At 39.0% G+C, this 19,647-nt stretch overlaps 2 protein-coding genes across 3 annotated transcripts in view; one reads left to right on the top strand and one right to left on the bottom strand.

Moving 5' to 3' along the window:
* SPATS2 (spermatogenesis associated serine rich 2) overlaps nt 1-19,647 on the bottom strand; it is a 164,312-nt gene that overhangs the window by 111,854 nt on the left and 32,811 nt on the right. The gene's annotated exons all lie outside the window — the stretch shown is intronic.
* On the top strand, nt 2,347-3,582 carry LOC138164667 (nuclear receptor-binding factor 2-like). The gene has a single exon (XM_069092611.1). The coding sequence runs from the start codon at nt 2,683-2,685 to the stop codon at nt 3,184-3,186; it is 504 nt and encodes a 167-aa protein (XP_068948712.1). The 5' UTR covers nt 2,347-2,682; the 3' UTR covers nt 3,187-3,582.

Here is a 19,647-nt window from a genome sequence, read left to right on the forward strand (position 1 = left end):
AGAGATCCAGTTTAAGAAGCTAAACTTTAGCTAAACTAAAAAGAAGACAAGGGTAGCAATCATGATTTTCTAAGACAAAGCAAAATTAAAAAGAGATTTAATAAAAAGGGATAATTAGAAAAACTACATTTTGCTAAAAGGCACCAAAGACAATGAATAAAAAAAATTTTACAGCAAGTTTCTCTGATAAAGGCCTCATTTCTCAAATATATATACTGAGTATAGAACTGTGCCAAATTTATAAAAATAAGAACCACTGATAAATGGTCAAAGGATATAAACAGGGAATTTTTAGAAGAAATCAAAGCTATCTACAATCATATGAAAAAAAAATGCTCTCAATCACTATTGACTAGAGAAAAGAAAATTAAAACAACTTTGAGGTGCCACCTCATACCAACAGAAATTACAAATTCTGAGGGGATGTGGGAAAATAGGTATACAGTTGGTGGAGTAGTGAACTGGGTCAACCACTCCAGTGAACAATTTCGAACTAGGTCCAAAGGGCTATAAAGCTGTGCATACCCTTTGACCCAAAATACCACTACTAGGTCTATATCCCAAAGGGAGCAAAGAAAAAGGACTTTGGGGCAGCTAGGTGGCACAGTGAATAGAGAGCACTGGCCCTGGAGTCTGAAGGACCTGAGTTCAAATACGGCCTCAGACACTTAACACAAAAAACTAGCCTGAGACCTTGGGCAAGTCACTTAACCCCAATTGCCCACCTTCCCCTCCAAAAAAGCAAACAAACAAACAAAAACCCAACAACAACAACCCTCCCCAAGAAGAAGGACCAATATGTACAAAGATATTAATAGCATCTCTCTTTGCGGTGGCAAAGAACTGGAAATTGAGGGACTGCTCTCATCAACTGGGGAATGGCTAAACAAGTTAGGTCATATGACTGTGATGGAGTACTATTTGCTATAAGAAATGACAAGGGGGGTGGTTTTTCCAGTGAGCTGAATATTAAGTTAAAGACTTACTATCCTCTAGCCATGTAATATCAGGCAAGTTACTTACCTTCTCAGCCTCAGTTTCTTCATGTCTAAAATGAATGGTTTGAACAATTCCTTAAGATCCATAATGACATGATAAAGGGTGTAGATTGAGACATACTTTTTGGACATGGCCAATGCAAGAATTTTGCTTGCTTGTGCATATTGTTACAAAGATTTTGGTTTTTTTCCCTTTTTTACTGGGGACAGGAAATGAAAAGGAGAGAAAGTAGATTTTTGTTCATTAAAAAATTAAATTTTAAAAAGACAAGAACCAGCAAAATTAAATTTAAGAGAGAAAAATGTATAAAAAAATAACTGAAGGGATTAAAAATGCCCATGTTACATCTTTAATTTTTTTGACTGCCATTTGAAATTCTATGAAACAATCAGGTTTTTAAATTTGTACCTTATATAACTTCATTTTAAAATGTCAGCCTCTAAGAGATGTCCCAAATACTAAAAGAAATGAATATCATAATTAAATACTTTACTCTAATTTCAGTTTATGGTGATAAAAATCTGAACAGTTCATAATGCCACTTAAGAGTGAAAAGACAGAAAAAGCTGGATCACTACAATAATAATTTTTTACATGCTAACGTATTTTGCAAACATAATATATTCTCACATTAGGATAATTAGAATAATAACAGAAAATTATAAGAATTCTGGCCTAAAAAACAAGTTATCAGCAGTTACAAATCAACAAATTTCCAATTATAAGTAAAGTACATTCATTTGTTCTATCACAGAGCACAAAAAGGTCAAAAGTTCCCCACTCTTGGATCACAATTTAATCTACCCCAGAGTTACAACAAGCTTAAGCACAGCACTTAATACCCAAATGGAGGTCTTTTCTTCATCTTGATTGGAAACTAATCTCCATTTGAGAAGAGGGGCTTTGTGATGGACTAAAGGAATGTACAGCCTAGGGGTGGAGTAGTATTTAGAAGAGGGACTTTGTGACTGATTAAATGAATGTAATGTCCAGGGGTGGGGTAGTACTTGATTAAATCACACTTAGTAAATGCTGTATTTTGAATGATGTCATATTTTGATCTTCTCTGTTCTTAATTTGGCACTGAATAAAATGGAGAGCACCTATGCTGGTATTTTGAACCTTGGGAAGTTGCCTTTGTTTGGCATTACATTATGGCGTAGTCAGCAGGATTACAAAGCATAGTGCCTCTATTTGTTCCAGGATCCATGGCCATTTAGATTGAGATTGTAAGGCCAAGGATCCTGGAGGGGGAAGAGGAAGCGGCGCCGACCCCAGTACTGCCCTTCCCTGGCCCTCCAAGAGCTGGGGCGCCACCGCCACCGCCCCCTTCCCCAGCATCTATGGAAGTGATGGACGAGCCCCTCAACCTGGCTAACCGTGGCCAGAGAGCTGGCCCCTGGAGTCAGGGGGACTTGGATGCAAGTTTCACCACTCATCCTGACTGTGTCATGGGGCATGCCACTTAACCACTCGGTGTCCCGGCAGAGGATCTAAGGCTTTAGCAGGCTCATCAGCAGAGCAGGAAAGCAGACCGGTCATTGGCTGCAGGGAAATACAAAGAGGCCATTTTGTGTCACCAGAGGGCGGCTGCATATCTTTCTGAAGCCATGAAACTGACACAGTCTGAGCAGGCTCAGTTATCACTGGAATTACAAAGGGATAGCCACATGAAAACAACTCATGATTACTCAGGAGAGGTGGAAAAGGGCAAAGCGGGAGGAAAGGTGGAAAGCCCAGCAGACTCCTGACAGAACGCCTCATCTCCTGATGTCCAGCAGGCCGCTGACCGAGGATGGGTCTGAGGGCCTCAGTGTGCCCAAGTCTCAGCAGTCTAGTCCTGCCACAGTGCCAGTGGTCCTTGACAGGGACCCAGGCACTCTTCTTTTTCTTCTTCAGAAGAGGAAAGACCCAACAGAACCGTGTCCCGGCAGCAAAGTCCCCAAAGATGACAAAACGATAGAAGAGCAGGCGACCAAGATCGCTGACCTGAAGCGACACGTGGAGTTTCTTGTGGCTGACAACGAAAGGTTGAGGAGAGAAAACAAGCAGCTCCGCGCTGAGAAGGCCAGGCTCCAGAAGACTCCTCTCAAAAAGGAATTGGATGTAGATGCTGACTTTGTAGAAAAATCTGAATTATGGAGCCTGCCTCCCCTTGCTGAGACTACTTCAGCCTCTTCTCCCTGACAGGAGTTTGCGACCAATACAGGGGGATCTTTCTATTACTATTACAAGCAGTAAAGAGAAAACATGATGTTATTTCATGTGTAAGGAATAGCAAGAAGGCCAGCCTGGCTAAGTTCTCGAATGCATAAAGGGGAATGGTGTATAAGAAGCCTGGAAAAGTAGGTTGGAACTAGGCTGTTAAAGAGCTTTAAATGCAAAGACATTTATATTTGATCCTAAAAATAAGAGGAAATCATTGAAATTTATTGAGTAATGGAATAAGAAGCTAAAACTTGCATCTGAGAAAAATCACTTAGGCTGGAGAATAGACTGGTGAAGGGAGAAGCTGGATTGATGGAGCTCAATTAGGAGACCACTGCAATAGTCCATGCAAAAAGTAATGAAAGCCAATAGAGCAGAGAGAGAGGGACAGATTAGAGTGATGTTGTGAAGGTAGAAATTATAAGACTGGCAACTGATTTGTGTATGTGGGGTGAATGAAGAACTGAAAATTCCACTAAAGCTGCAAATTTGGGTGACTAGAAAGTTGGTAATGCCCTTGATAGAATAAGTTTGGAAGTGTGGATTGGGAGGGAAGGATAATGAATTGTTTGGGGCTTTTGTTGAATTTGAGATGCCTAAAGAATATCTGGTTTGAACCGTCCAATAGACAGCTGGTGATGTAGGACTATAACTCAGTAGAAGAGTCCAGGGGCTGGAGAGAAAGAACTGAGAGCCATTTGCATAGGGATATTCAAACCTGTATATGCTGTGGAAGGAGAAATAACTACTAGTGTCCTTTGCCACGTGGGCTGAGCTAGTTTTTTTCCTTATGTAATTGGAGATGGGCAAGGGGTGGGGTGGGGGGGACTGGTCAATGACAACCTAGTTCTGGGAGCATGCATTTTAGGTGATCCCATTCCTAGAAGTGCGTGAAAACAAAAAATAGTAGAGAAGCCCTGGTTTCCACTTCAGAGCATACTTGGGTATATTGTCTACTTACTACCTGGTAAAAAAAAGACCTTCTGCTTAGCTGCTGAGTTAGAATTGAGAGCACATACATACAAGGTCTCTACAGAATTTAAAATGTTCTCTTTTCTTCCTACTTCATTAAGTGTAAGAATGATTCTCTAAGTTCCAAAGGATTGGTAAGGGGACACTCTTTCCTCCTTCAGAGCAGCTAAGCAAGCCTGTATCTGGGATGGGGCTATGGGCCTTCTGAAATTTCACGTAGAAGCTGAACCGAGGAAGGAGACAACCCTAAGAAGCAATCAACTTGAAGCAGGTCAACAGTTTAATAACCCACTAACAAGATGTGTCTTAGAAGCAACTTTATCCATAAACTATGACATATTCAGAAGTGAATTTGGAAGGAATTTGTAGCAGATGATCTGAATTTAAGCCCACTATCCCTGAGAACTAAAATGCAGAAGAGAGAATATGCCTTACTTCAGGGAGATGTTACTGTACTTTGGTTCCTGCTCTATCTTTCAGTAAACAATTATGTAAAAAAAATTTTTTTGTAATCAACTTTGTAAAAGCTCATTGATGATTATCAGTTTAAATGATATTGGAGCAATAATCATTGGTGATAATACTGGAGAGAAAACATCAGAATGGTTCAAGCTATTAACATTAGAAGGCTAACACCCAAGGCCCTCTAGGGTAGCCCCAGAATTCTGAGGGGCAGATGTAGCCAGGTACACTCTAGGCATCTGATTTACAAGTGAGGGATTGGGATAAGGATCCCCAAAGCTTTGCTATATTTAGGAATTATTAAAACCGCCCTTGAGATTTGATTGGCTCAGGAGACAAAGGCCCAGAGGCTACTGACATGACTTCTTAGCCACATCTTAGTCACCTAGTCAACCATGAGGAGTTGCAGCAGGGCCCTGAGCTAATCATCACAGGCAACACAGAGGCAAGGATGCTGTGCTCAACTGAATCAATGGTGTGTGCTCAACTGAATCATTGTTGTACCCTCAACTGAATCAGTGCTGTACCCTCAAAGTTAGTATCTATTCCCTGCTCTGAATTTTCTTTCTCTGCTATAGCTAAGTGAATCTTTTTTGAACTTTTAGACGGACTACATGTGTTTCATTTTGTTACAATCTCAAAAATGACTTCATTAGCGCTGGTCTACTTTATGAACTAATGTGGCCACCAATAGAGAATACAGAGAAAAGAGATCAAGGACAGGATCTTTGGTTCCACTGACAGATAAGAGCTGTTATATAGATGCTGATCAGAGAACCTACAGAGCATATTGTCACAAAAATCTAGAGGAGACAGTAACTAAGATGAGAGGTTAACAGTGTAAACTGCTATGAAGAGGTCAAGAAGAATGAGAACTGAGGTCATCAGATTTGCAATTAAAACATATTGGTAACTTCAAAGACATAAGTTTCATTAAGTGATATAATAAGAAGCCAGACTTTGAAGTCTCAAATCTTTGCAGGCTTGAGAAGTGGGAGAGGAAGTAGAGACATCAAGAACAGGATTCCTTTTCTAGGCTGTGAAAAGGAGAAACAGTAGAAAGACTTAAAAGGGTGTTAGGATCTAGTGAAAGATTTTTTAAGGAGACCTGGATGCATTTATAAGCAACAGAGAAAAAAAATTGTAGACAGGTCCAACTTGTCCACTTGCTTGTCCCAGATATATCTGTAGTTGGATAAAGAGAGATATAAATAAATATAGATAGATGGAGAAACCCAGGTCATCCTGACACTGGAGCCGGTGCTCTTACTCGATGAGCCAGCAGGCCGCCCCTGCAATAGACATTCTTAATACATCTGACTTTTCCTATGTAAATGGTAATGCTAAAATTTTCTAAACTGAGAATGTTCTATAATGTTCCAGGGTTTAATACACAATGTCATTCACAGATAAAAGCATCTGGAGAGATTTCACCTTCCATAATAAATACCTCTTCTACCTGGATTGTATCAGTGGTTGGTGTTCTCCTGGTTGCCTTTTTGGGGGGGAAGAGGGGAGTGATAACGTCTAGAATCAAAACTTTTTCTGAACCTTTGGTATCTTCCCTTTCGGATACCTTAACACTCACAATTGGGTTGCTTTCAGCATAGTATTCCTCCCTGTACAACTGTGTGTAGTTTGGCTGCTTTCCTATATTTGAGTTCCTCTGAGTCCTTTCCTCTATGAGCATACACAGCACCATCCCATCCCTGATGGTCAAGTCTATAATAAAAATCTCTGAAGAGCTTTTCCATTTTTTCTTTTCTGGTGTTGTTGGCATCCTTCCATTTTCATCTTTGAATGTCCTTCAAATGACTTTGTTTAGCTGGGCCTCTAACCAGACTTTTTAAAAACTGTTTTTATCCTCCTCTGCTTCAAAAACTACTTAAGAGTGGTCCTTGTAAGATTTTTACTAGAAAGTTTATAATCTTTGTTTTGCTTTTAATTGTCATATCTTTCTGCTTGGCAAGTAATAAGACAAATGTTTATTAAGGAAGGACATTTTGGGGATTTTCTTGTTTCCTTGTTGTGGCAATTTATATTGGCAACAGGACTTATATTTACCAATATTTCCTTGATGCAGTTTCTGCACCACCCTCCCCCTCCAAAAAAACAAAAACAAAACAAACTCTGAGATAATTTCTCTTCCTCTTAAAAGAAACAGCTTTAAAAATAAAAAAGAAACCAAGTTGTCTGTGGAGCCTGACTGGTTTACCTGAAACTAATTTCCTGGTCACTTAAAGGCATAAAAAGTCATTTGAGCATTTGGGAGCCACAGGATTTGGTGGATTTCTGTAAAGCACACAAGTCACCATGGCCTTCAACATATACTGCCTTGATAACCAGGGTTATATTTTTTTAAATAAAAGTTTGAAGGTTTATTAAAGGTTACCTTTGACATTTATTATACAGCAGCCCTAATTAAGCAGGCTAACACAGCTTTCGTTGTAATTGTAACCTATTCTTTTCTCCCCTAAAAGAATAACAACTGGGGGGTGGAGCCAAGATGGCAGAGTAAAAGCAACTTGAGCTCATCCCCCAATCACCTCCAATACCTGTAAAAAATTACTCGAAACAAATTTTAGAGCTACAGAATCCTCAAAATGACAGAGTAAAACACATCTCCGGCTGAAGACAGCCTGGCAGGAAGGGTCTACTGCACCAGACTAGGAGTGGAGCACAGTCCCATGTTGGCTGCTGGCACAGAGCAGGCTGAAGCAGTCCTCAGGGGACCAAATCACTGGCAGTTGTGACAGATTCCCAACTTCTCAACCCACAAATGTCAAAGACAAAGTAGAAAGTCAGTGGGGAAACTGTTGGACCTGGGTGAGAAAAGAGCAAGGTCTAGCCCTAGCCTTGGGTAGCAAAGATGGCGGCAGAGGCAGTAGCAGCAGCTGCATCCAAAGCTCCAGGCCCACAGAAGGGGTGGTGGTGGGAGGGAGGAACAAGCAACTGATCATAGGGCAATTGCAGGGATCTTTTTTCTGGCACTGAGGCAAGATTCTCTTGCTTTGCCCTGCTTGCATATGGGTTGCAGTCTTGGGTGGTGGTCCTGGAGCGAGGAGGAGTGCCATCATGGCAAAGCTTGTGGCGGCTGTAGAGAGGAAGTCCTCCTCACAGTTATGAGACAGAAAAGAGTGCTTGCGGTCATTCACAGACCAGACTGCAGGCCAGGAGAAGAGTAAACACCTTTCCTTTGATCACATCACCTTAGAAGAACTGAAAATTTACAGGTACCTAGAAGTAGCTCTAACAACAGCTGTGCAAAACCCCAGAAACTAGGATACAGCACTCTCAGCTCTGGAAGCAGAGTCCTACCTTGGCAAAGAGCTCAAAAGTCAAGTAACTGGCTGGGAAAATGCACAAATAGAGGGAAAAAAATAAGACTATAGAAACTTATTTTGGTGACAAAGAAGATCAAAACATACAACCAGAAGAAGACAAAAAAGTCAAAGCTCCTGCATCAAAAGCCTCCAAGAAACATATGAATTGGTTGCAGGCCATGAAAGAGCTCAAAAAGGATTTTGAAAATCAAGTAAGAGAAGCAGAGGAAAAAATGGGAAGAGAAATGAGAATGAGGCACGAAAATCATGAAAAACAAGTCAACAGCTTGCTAAAGGACACCCAAAAAAGTAGTGAAGAAAATAACACCTTAAAAACGGACTAACCCAAATGGCAATAGAAGTCCAAAAAGCCAATGAGGAGAAGAATGCATTTAAAAGCAGAATTGGCCAAATGGGAAAGGAGGACCCCAGCTCAGTTCCAGCTTCAGACACTTAACAACCACACATACAAAAAACTAGCTGTGCAACCTTGGGCAAGTTACTTAACCCCAATTGCCCTCCAAAAAAAAGAAAAGAGGTCCAAAAACTCACTGAAGAAAAAAATTCCTTCAAAATTAAAATGGAGCAAATGGAAACTAATGACTTTATAAGAAAATCAACATATTATAAGTAATAAACAGAACCAAAAGAATGGAAAAATAGAAGACAGTGTGAAATATCTCATTGGAAAAACCACTGATCTGGAAAACAGATCCAAGAGAGATAATTTAAAAATTACTGAACTACCTGAAAGTCATGATCAAAATAAGAGCCTAGACATCATCTTTAAAGAAATTATCAAGGAAAACTGCCTTGATATTCTAGAACCAGAGGGTAAAATAGAAATTGTAAGAATTCACCCATCACCTCTGGAAAAAGATCCCCAAAAGAAAACTCCTAGGAATATTGTAGCCAAATTCCAGAGTTCCCAAGTCAAAGAGAAAATATTACAAGCAGTAATAATTAGGATAACACAAGATATAGCAGCTTCTACATTAAGGGATTGAAGGGCTTCGAATATGATATTCTGGAGGTCAAAGGAGCTAGGGTTAAAAACAAGACTCACCCTACCCAGCAAAACTGAGTATAATACTTCAGGGGAAAAAAATCGACATTCGATGAGATAAGAGTACTTTCAAGCATTCTTGTTGAAAAAAATCAGAGCTGAACAGAAAATATGACTTTCAAATACAAGAATCAAGAGAAGCATGAAAAGGAAAACCAGAAAGAGAAATCATAAGGGGCTTATTAAAGTTGAAATGTTTACATTCATTCCTACATGGAAAGATGACATTTGTAACTCATGAGACATTTCCCAGTATTAGTTTAGTTGAAGGGAAAACACACACACACACACACACACACACACGACACAGGGTGAGTTGAATATGAAGGGATGATATCTAAAAAATAAAATTCAGGGGTGAGAGAGGAATATATTGGAAGGAGAAGGGGAGAGACAGAATAGGGTAAATTATCTTACATAAAAGAGGCAAGAAAAAGTTGTTACAATGGAGGGGTAGAGTGGGAAGGTGAAAGGGAATGATGAGTCAACTTTACTCTCACTGGATTTGGCTTAAGGAGGGAATAACATACAGGCTTAATTGGGTATCTCACTGTACAGGAAAGTAGGGGGGGAGGGGAATGACAGAAGGAAAGGGAAGGGGGAGGGGATAGTCAGAAGCAAACACTTTTGAAAAGGGACAGGGTCGGGAAGGCTAGGTGGCACAGTGAGTAAAGCGCCAGCCCCGGAGTCAGGAGGACCCCAGTCAGGTTCCATCCTCAGACATCCCCACACATACAAAAAAACTAGCCGTGTAACCTTGGGCAAGTTACTTAACCCCAATTGCCCTCCAAAAAAAAAAAAAAAAAGAAAAGAAGGGGGAAGGGGATAAAAAAGAGAATGGGGTAGTTCTGTCTCTGAATGAAGACAACATTTTCCATAATGAATCTTTTGGAGTTTTCTTAGATTCTTGCATTGCTGAGAAGAACCAAGTCTATGAAAGTCAGTCATCACACAATGTGGCTGTTACTGTGTACAATGTTCTCATTTCACTCGGTATCAGTTTACATAAGTTTTTCCAGGTTTTTCTGAAGTTCCTCTGCTAATAGTATTCCATTACATTCATATACCACAACTTGCTCAGCCATTCCCCAATTGATGGGCATTCCCCTCAATTTCCAATTCTTTGCCACACAAAAAGAGCTGCTATAAATATTTGTCCCTGTGAGTCCTTTTCCCATTTTTATGATATCTTTGGGATACAGACCTAGAAGTGGTATTGCTGGGTCAAAGGGTATGTAGAGTTTTATAGCCCTTTGGGCATAGTTCCAAATTGCTCTCCAGAATGGTTGGATCAGTTCACAACTCCACCAATGATTGGTATAGCCTCATTAAGGGCTCTGATAGGCCTTGGCATTCTGGATGGCACTTAAAACTATGGCTGAAACTTCCTATTGTAGGAATGGGTGCACCTTCAAACAACAGCTACACAAAGGCTGAGGGAAATATTCAGAAGTAAGTGTAACTTGCATGGTTATGAGCTTCCACATTCAAATCATGGCTGAAAAGTGGTTATGTGGTAATTGACAGATACTCAAACAGGGTTCTGGTACAAAGACAGTAATTAGGGTTTTGGGGATGTATTCTGAGACAACTGTAACCAAGTCTTTTAAATCCAACCCTCAAAAACTATTGTAGGAATTCCGTACTGCAGTTTCTGGAGGGATCAGAGTGTTAATGGATCCTACAATTGTGGAACCTGGAAGTCATGGGATCATTGTGTCTATAGAACCTAATTTTGGTCAGGGGCATGATTTCTCTGTGGCAAGTTGCATCTCCACGTGGAGATGATGTGGACAGGGGGTGTGTCTAGATAAGTTAAATGGCACTATATGCTTGCTGAATAATCTTACTGTGTTAGGGCAAAGTAAACCTTTATTTTGTTAACTGTTCAATGACTTCAAAATGCTTCATTTTATCCAAACATAGAACCTGAAACTGAAGAATGGTGTATTTAGAAACATCTCTGACAATCAAATAAAATGTTTCTTTGAAACCATCATAATTCATGTTAACGTCCTTTCCTTTATCCATTACACATTTTTCATTATCAGTAACTTAAATGTTAAGTCTTAAGTTGTTTCAAAACTCTTTTCCTCACTTTTTTTCCTTTGGGATGATAGATTTAGAACTGGAAAGAACCATACAGATTGAATCCAACCCCTTCATTTTACAAATAAAGAAACTGAGGCCCAGAGAAGTTCAGTGCCTTGCCCAAGATCACAAATGCAGTGACAGGATTGGGATTTGAATCTATGTCCACTAAGTCCCAGGCCCTTTCTAGGTTTTTGTTTTTCATCTTTTCTCTGACAAATCAGTGGTCTGATTGTATGCAGACATCTAATTCAAGAATGATTCAAATATCAAGTCAATTTCATTTCAGTGTTATTTAGTGCCTGCATGGTCCAGCACGTACTGATCTCTTTCTCAAAGAAAGAAACTCAAGATGCAGAGAAAAGGTTTCTGTGTAGTTTCCAAGTCTATCTAATTTCTAATTTCTCACCAATGATTTCAAATATATTTTTCACCACCCTCATCTCTTCCCATCTTTGTACTAAAAAGTGTTTATTGATTTAATTAATTAAATTTAATTAATTTAATAGTATTATAAAGCTCTTTGTAAATACAACACATGACTGAGGACCAGTTTTATTATTTTGTTTGTTTGCTTCAAAGGTTTCCAAGATAAAAGAATCCATCATCAAATTAAGAACCTATCAGTGATGAGCTTCTTAGAATTTCATGAGGCTGATCCTCAGAAACTTGGTGGAGTACTAGGATAATTTTTGAAGCCTTTCCAGCATGGAAGAACCTGGTAGAGCTACTTAGCTACATGCCTGTAGTCCTTAATGCTACAAAAGCTGGGACTGATGAGTTTCAACTGAGTTTGGGAGTTGTGAGCTGCAGTAAAGCTAAAGCCAACTGGGTATCCACATTAGGTCCAGCTCCAGTATGATGAGTCCCTAGGAGTCAAGAGCCACAAAGCTGACTAATGAGGGATGAAGCGGACCATGTCAGAAAAAACAGAGCAGATTAATGAGTGGCTGCCACATTTCCAGCTTGGACAAGATAGGGAGATACAGCCCTAAAAATTAGGAACATTTACACACTAAGATAAGGAAAGCGAATGGGACTTGAAATAAGAATCCTACCCATTAAAGGAGGAAAATAAACACCATGAACTAGGAACCACTGTTCATTGTTAATTATAAATTACCAAGGTTAAAACCAGGTTAAACTGTTTAATAGATATTCTTTCACATACCTAAAAAAAAAAAAGGAATAAAGAATGCTGCTAGTCACAATATTCATATTTGTTCTAAGTTGACCTGGTCCAATGTTTTAGGCAAAGGAAAAAAATACTTACATGACATCTAATGTTCAACAACTCAAAAAGTTGGCTGATGATTTTTGTAAATAAAATTGTTTCTTATCTAAGGAGTACATTTGTTCATGTTTTAGTTCACAAAGGTATAATGAAAAATAGACACCTCATGTAAGGTATTTTGCCTGTAACCTATAACATATAATTCCTGTCTTGCTACTTTACACTGATCAATTTCTTCTCTAAAGTGTCACACATAAAAGGGAAAAAAAAACACCTCTTGGATGAATAAAGGTCTGGAGAATAATCATCTGCCTCCATTCTTAACAATGGGCATAACCCCCCAATTACAGAAAATCACTGGCTTCAGTAACTCTGAGAGGGAAGGAAAAGCAGAGTTAGTAATTATAACTGTGAACATGAATGGGACGAGCTCACCCATAAAATGGAAGCAGATAGTAGAACAGATAAGAAACCAGAATCTAACAATGTTGTTTACAAGAGACACACTTGAAAAACAGAAAGACAGGGGCGGCCAGGTGGCTCAGCAAGTAAGAGCACTGGCTCCAGTGTCGGGATGACCTGGATCAAATCCGGGCTCAAATACTCAGCACCACACCCAGAAATAACTGGCCATGTAACCTTGAGCAAGTTACTTAACCCCAATTGCTTAAAAAAAAAAAAAAAACAGAAAGACACACATAGAGTTAAAATAAAGGGCTGGAGCATAATCATATATGCTTTAGCTAAACTCAAAAAAGACAGGAGTAGCAATCATGATCTTAGACAAAGCAAAAGCAAAAACAGACTTAATGAAAAGGGGTAATTAGGAAATTCCATTTTGCTCAAAAGTACCAGAGCCAATGAATATTAACAAAAAAAATCCACAGCAAGTTTCTACAATAAAGGCTTCATTGCTTAAATATACACTGAATACAGAACTGAGCTAAATTTATAAAAATGAGAACCATTCCCCAATTGATAAATGTTCAAAGGATATAAACAGGCAGTTTTCAGAAGAAGAAATCAAAGCTATCTATAGTCTATGAAAAAAATGCTCTAAATCACTATTGATTTGAGAAAGGCAAACGAACTCTGAAGTACCACCTCACACATACCATAAATGACAAATGCCAGAATAGATGAGGGCAAAAAAGAAATAAATTGATGAAGTATTGGTGGAACAGTAAACTGGTCCAGCCATTCCAGAGAACAATTTATAACTAGGTCCAAAGGGCTATAACCTGTGTATATCTTTTGACCTAGCAATATCAACACTAGGTCCATATCCCAAAGAAATCAAAGAAAAATGAAAAGGACTTGTAAATGTAACAATATTAATAGCAGCTCTTTTTGTGATTGCAAAGAATTGGAAATCTAGGGGATGCTCATTAATTGGGGAATAACTAAACAAGTTGTGGCATATGACTGTGATAGGAGTTTGCTATAACTATGAGGGGGTGGTTTTAAAAAAAATATGGCAAGGCCTATATGAACCAATACAAAACGAAGTGAGAAGAACCAGGAGATCACTGTGCACAGTAATAGCAATATTGTAATGATGATCAACTGTGGAAAGACTTGACTACTCTCATCACTACAATGAACCAAAACCATCCCAAAGGATTCACAATGAAAAAATGCTATCCACCTCCAGAGAGAGAACTGATGAACTCAGAGTATAAACTGAAGTATAATTTTCTCACTTCATTTTTCTTGCTTTAAAAAAAATATGGTTGGGGCGGCCAGGTGGCACAATGGGTAAGAGCACTGGCCCGGGCATCGGGAGACCCGGGATCGGTTCCGGGCTCAGATACTTGACCCCCACACAAAAAAATAACTGGCCGTGTAACCTTGAGCAAGTTACTTAACCCCAACTGCTTAAAAAAAATATATGGTTAATATGGAAATGTTTTACATGATTTCACATGTAAAATTGTTATCCCATTTTTTTTCCCCTTCTCAGGAAGGGAGAGGGTAAAAGAATTTGGAACTCAAAATTTAATAAGAAAAAATATTTAAATAATAAATTTAAAAATATATTTTAAAAAAAGAATGTAAGAAACAGGACCTCCTTGCGGCTCCAGCTTCCACCTTCCCCAATTCATGTAAAAGGGGACTCTGAACAAACTCTGGAGCTACAGAACCCACAAAATGACACAGAGAAGCTAACCTCCTGCAGAGGACAACCTGGCAGGCCAGCAGGAATCAGCCAGCACAGAGCTCTGGGAGCCAAGCTCAGGCTCCCATGAGCTGAAGGTTTTAGCCCTAGGGCAGGTATGACCAACCATTGGAGGGACTCCAGATCACCAGCAGCTGTGGCCGTTTCCAGATTTATCAACACATAGATGCAAAGGACAAAGTAAGAGGAAAGTACAGTGTGGACTTTGGGGCCAGTAGTTGGGAGTGCTAGGGCTTGAGACTCCTTGGCCCAGACAACACGTTGCAGCTTTAGCTCCTGGCCTGCAGATTGTAGGGGGACCAATCACCAGTTTGAGGGGTAATCGCTCTTCCTTTAACCTGCTTGGATCTGGATTGCAGTCTAGGGTGGAGATACTGGGGGGTGTGACCAGCTTGTGAGAGTGTGTGGAGGCTTCAGAGAGGGCACCCAACTAATACCTCCGGCAGCTGAGAAAACCCCAGTGTTTGGGACGGAAGCTCCCCTGTCTGGTGGCAGAGTCCTACTGTGGCAAAAAGCCCAGGGGTCAAGTGACTGAGGGGCGACATGACCAGGCAAAGGAAGCAAAACAAACAGAAGAATCCAACATTAGACTCCTGTTTTGGGGACAAAAAGGATAAAGCATGGAACAGGAGGAAGACAGTGAAGTCAGAACTCCTGCACCAAAAGCTTCAAAGGAAAATACGAGCTGGTTAAAGGCCATAGAGAACCTTAAGAAGCAGATAAAAGAAGTGGAAGAAAATTGGGAAGAGAAATGAGAATGATGCAACAAAATTACGAAATGAGAGTCAACAGCCTAACTGAGGAAAATACCACCTCAAAAAACAGACTAACTCAAATGGCAAAAGAGGCTCAAAAAGGCAATGTGGAGAGGAATGCCTTAAAAAGCCGAATTTGCCAGATGGAAAAAGAATCTCAAAAGCTTACTGAGGAGAATCATTCCCTCAGATTTAGAATGGACCAAAGGGAAGCTCGTGCCATTAAGAGAAATCAAGATACTGTTAAAAAGATCCAAACAAATGAAAAAATAGAAGGCAATGTGAAATACCTCATGGGAAAAACCACTGACCTGGAAAATAGATCCAGGGGAGAAAATTTAAAAATTGGACTACCTGAAAGCCATGATCAAAGTAAGAACCTAGAAATCATCCTTCAAGATATTCTCAAGGAAAACTGCCCTGATGTTTTAGAACCAGAAGGTAAAATAGAGGTTGAAAGAATCCACCAATCATCTCCCAAAAAAGATCCCAAAAAGAAAACTCCTAGGAATATTATAGCCAGGTTCCGGAATTCCCAGATCAAGGAGAGAATATTACAAGCAACCAGGAAAAAACAATTTGAATATTGTGGAAACACATTCAGGATAACACAGGATCTGGCAGCGTCTACACTGAGGGATCGAAGGGCCTGGAATATGATATTCTGGAGGGCAAAGAGCTAGGATTAAAACCAAGAATCACTTACCCAGCAAAACTAAGTATCATGTTTCAGGAGAAAATATGGTCATTCAGTGGAAGAGAGGACTTTCAAGCATACTTGATGAAAAAACCAGAGTTGAATAGAAAATCTGACATTCAGATACAAGAAGCAAGAGAAGCTTCAGAAAGTAAACAGGGAAAAGAAATCATAAGCCATTTATCAAAGTTGAACTATTAACATTCCTACATGGAAAAATGATCCTTGTAACTGATGAAACTTTTCTCAGTATCAAAATAGTTGAAGGGAATAGAAATATATATAAAAATATATATGTATGTGTGTGTGTGTGTGTGTGTATGGCTGTGTCGGAGGGTATACGGGCGTATGAATACATATATGAATGTGTGTATATATGTTTACAAGTATACATAGAGGGCACAGGTCCAATTTAATAGGAAGGGATGATACTTAAAAGGTGAAATTAAGAGGTGAGAAAGGAATATAATGAGAGGAGATGGGGAGACACAGAATGGGGTAAACTATCTCATATAGAAGAGTCAAGGGAAAATGTTTACAATGGAAGGGAAGAATAGGAAGGCAAAAGGGAATGGGTCAGCCTTATTCTCATTGAATTTGGCTTAGGGAGGGAATGAAATACACACTAAATAGGGTATCTCACCCTACAGGAGAGTAGGGGGAAAGGGGATGAGAGGGGGGGATGATGGAAGGGAGGGCAGGCTGGGGGGAAGGGAAGTTGGAAGCACCCACTTTTAAAAAGGGACAGGATCAAAGTAGAGAATAGAACAAGGGGGAGGTGGGATAGCAGGGAGGGAAATATAATCAGTCTTTTACAATATATCTACTATGTTAATGTTTTGCATTAGCTACACATGTACAACCTATACTGAACTGCTTATCTTCCCAGTAAGGGTGGATGACAAGGGAGGAAGGGAATGAATCTGGAATTCAAAGTTTTAAAATCAAATGTTTAAAATTATATATATGCTATTATTAATACTATTTTACATGTAATTGGGAAATAAGATATACAGGCACTGGGGCATAGAGATACACCATGTCCTACTGGAAAAGTCAAAGGGGATATGGGAGAAAGCAGATTGGAGGAGGGGATATCCTGTGGGACTGCTGTTTTGGGGTGGTGGGTAAGGGAAAAACAGGGAGAAAATTTGTAACTCAAAATCTGGCAGAAATGAATGATGTAAATCAGAAGTTAATAAAGCATTTGAAAAAAAAAAAAAGAATGTCATCAGTACCAGCTTCTTCAATTTGAGACTTTCCCGTCTTCCTCCTACTCAGAATACCAATTCCCCTCCCAGGACGACTGCTAGAAGCCCTGTTTCAGATTCCTCTGCCACCTCCAATAAATGGACTAGGCCCCAGGAACCAAGAGTAGGATGAGGAGCAAAATGGACAAAGGCAAGTCAAGAAGAAAGCCTACGATTCTCAGGAAACGTATACATACTGATTACTATAACAAATCCTAGACCTACTTGCAACTTGTTGCTTAGATGTGCAGTAGGTAGAAAGGGAGAGAGGAAATAAATATTGATTATCTATTATGTGCCAGGCACTGTGCTAATATTACAATAATATTACAAATATTATCTCATTTGATCCTTACAACAACCCTGGGAGGTAGTTGCTATTATTATCCCCATTTTACAATTGGGGAAACTGAAGGAGACAGAAGTGAAGTGACTTCCCAGGATTACACAGCTAGTATTTGAACTCTGATCTTCCTGACTCCAAGCCTGGCACTAACTATCCACTGCACCACCTACCTGGACTGAGATCCCAAGAACATGTACAGAACTGCGCACCTTTGGTCACATTTTCTGATACATGTGACTCAAAATAGAAGGATGTCTACTTCAGGATGAAGAAACAATCCCTTTATGGATCCTTGTATCCCAGTGATGGAAGGATGAGATGCCTGTATCAAAAAGGATCAGCCATTGAGTTAAGAAGAATGGCCCTCTCAATATACCTTAAGCTTATGACACAAGGGACAAAGAGGAGTACAAAAGGAAGGGTAGAGACTGGGAGGGGATAATCAACAAGCAAAACAAATTTTGGAAAGGGGATCTTGGGCCACTGAATGGGGGAAGTGGTGGGGGGATAATTAAAAAGAGAAATAAAAAATGAGAATGCATCATCTGTGCTTAGTGAAGAGAAGAGGTCCATAGGAATAGGAGCAGACTACTTTAATTATAAATGACTAATGCTGATCAGATTCTTTCTTTCTCAATCTCTTTCTATTTACAGAAGGAGAGGGGATAAGGATGGGGGTGGGAGAGAGATTAATAACAGGTAATGATGGAGAGAAATGCACTATTATAGCAGTGAAGAGTGAATGGAATAGATTTACCTATAGGGAGAAGCATATGGATTGGAGAGCAGAATCCAAAAATATTCTTTATAATAAGCATACTTGTAACATAAAGGTTCACACAAAAATTAAAATTAGGGCCTGTGGCAAATTTTATTATACATCAGGCAAATTTTTAAAAGTAGGCATAGAAATCATGATTTCATGACATGCCAAGAGTAAAAAGAGACATGATCAAAAGAAATAAGCAAAGAAAATACACTATTACCATAGAGAATGAACACAAATACTTAATATAAATGTACCAAATGGTACAGCATCTAAAAACTTAAAGAAAAAGTTAATCAAATTACAGGGAGAAAAGGACAGGAAGCCTATAACAGCTGGGGAACTTAATGGGCTTTTATATGACCTAGACAAATCTCACAAAAATATTTTTAAAAGAAGAACCTGAATAGAATTTTAGAAAAGTTATACATGATAGATCTCTGCCAAAATATTGTCACCTTTACAAAAAATAACCATATGCCTCAAAAAAACAAACAAAAAGAAACATTAAACACTTCTTATACTGACTATAATGCAGTAACAATTACCCTCAAAGAATCTCTGGAAAATGGATTCAAACTTAAACAAAGTAACTAATTGTAACAAATTAGTAGTTCATAGAGCAAATCAAAGATGCAACAGATAATTGCATTAAAGAGAATGAGGAGAACAAAATAACCAAAATTTTTGAGACAACCAAAGAAATCTGAGGGGAGAATATGTAACTTTTAAACACCTTCAACAACAAAAAGAACATATGAATGAAATGAGCATTCAAGTTTTAAAAATATGAAAACCAACAAATAAAAAAAATCCCAAACACAGAAACAGAAATTCTGAAAATCAAAGAGAAAAACTGAAAACACAAAAACCACTGAGGAATAAATTTAGCAGTTAAAAAAATATATAAATCATTACTTCATCTCAACAAAAAAAGAGAAAACCCAATCTGCCATTATCAAAAATGAAAAAGAATTCAAAATAAATGAAAATTATCATAAACTATTTTGTCCCAGGATTCCAAAGAACCAACTTATCGACCTCCTGACGGAGGCACAATGGACTCAGAATACACAATGAAGCATATATATTTTGACAAGACCATTGTGAAAATTTGTTTTGCTCAACTAATGTGTCTGTTACAAGGATTTTTTCTTTTTTCAATGGATTTTTGAAATGAATATAATCTGTTTTAGAATGTGTATAATCAGCCCTCCAAAGACTAAATCAGAAGTCAATAACATTTTAAAGATTAAGTGAGGGGCAGCTAGGTGGCGCAGTGAATAGAGCACTGGGCCC

The sequence above is a fragment of the Petaurus breviceps genome, unplaced genomic scaffold, assembly GCF_028583685.1.
Source record: "Petaurus breviceps papuanus isolate PSGF00001 unplaced genomic scaffold, PetGlider_PUasm1.0 191, whole genome shotgun sequence".
Lineage (NCBI taxonomy): Eukaryota > Metazoa > Chordata > Mammalia > Diprotodontia > Petauridae > Petaurus > Petaurus breviceps.

What these genes read in the sequence shown, in the direction of transcription:
- LOC138164667 (XM_069092611.1), top strand. Translation starts at nt 2,683, where the DNA reads ATGATTACTCAGGAGAGGTGGAAAAGGGCAAAGCGGGAGGAAAGGTGG.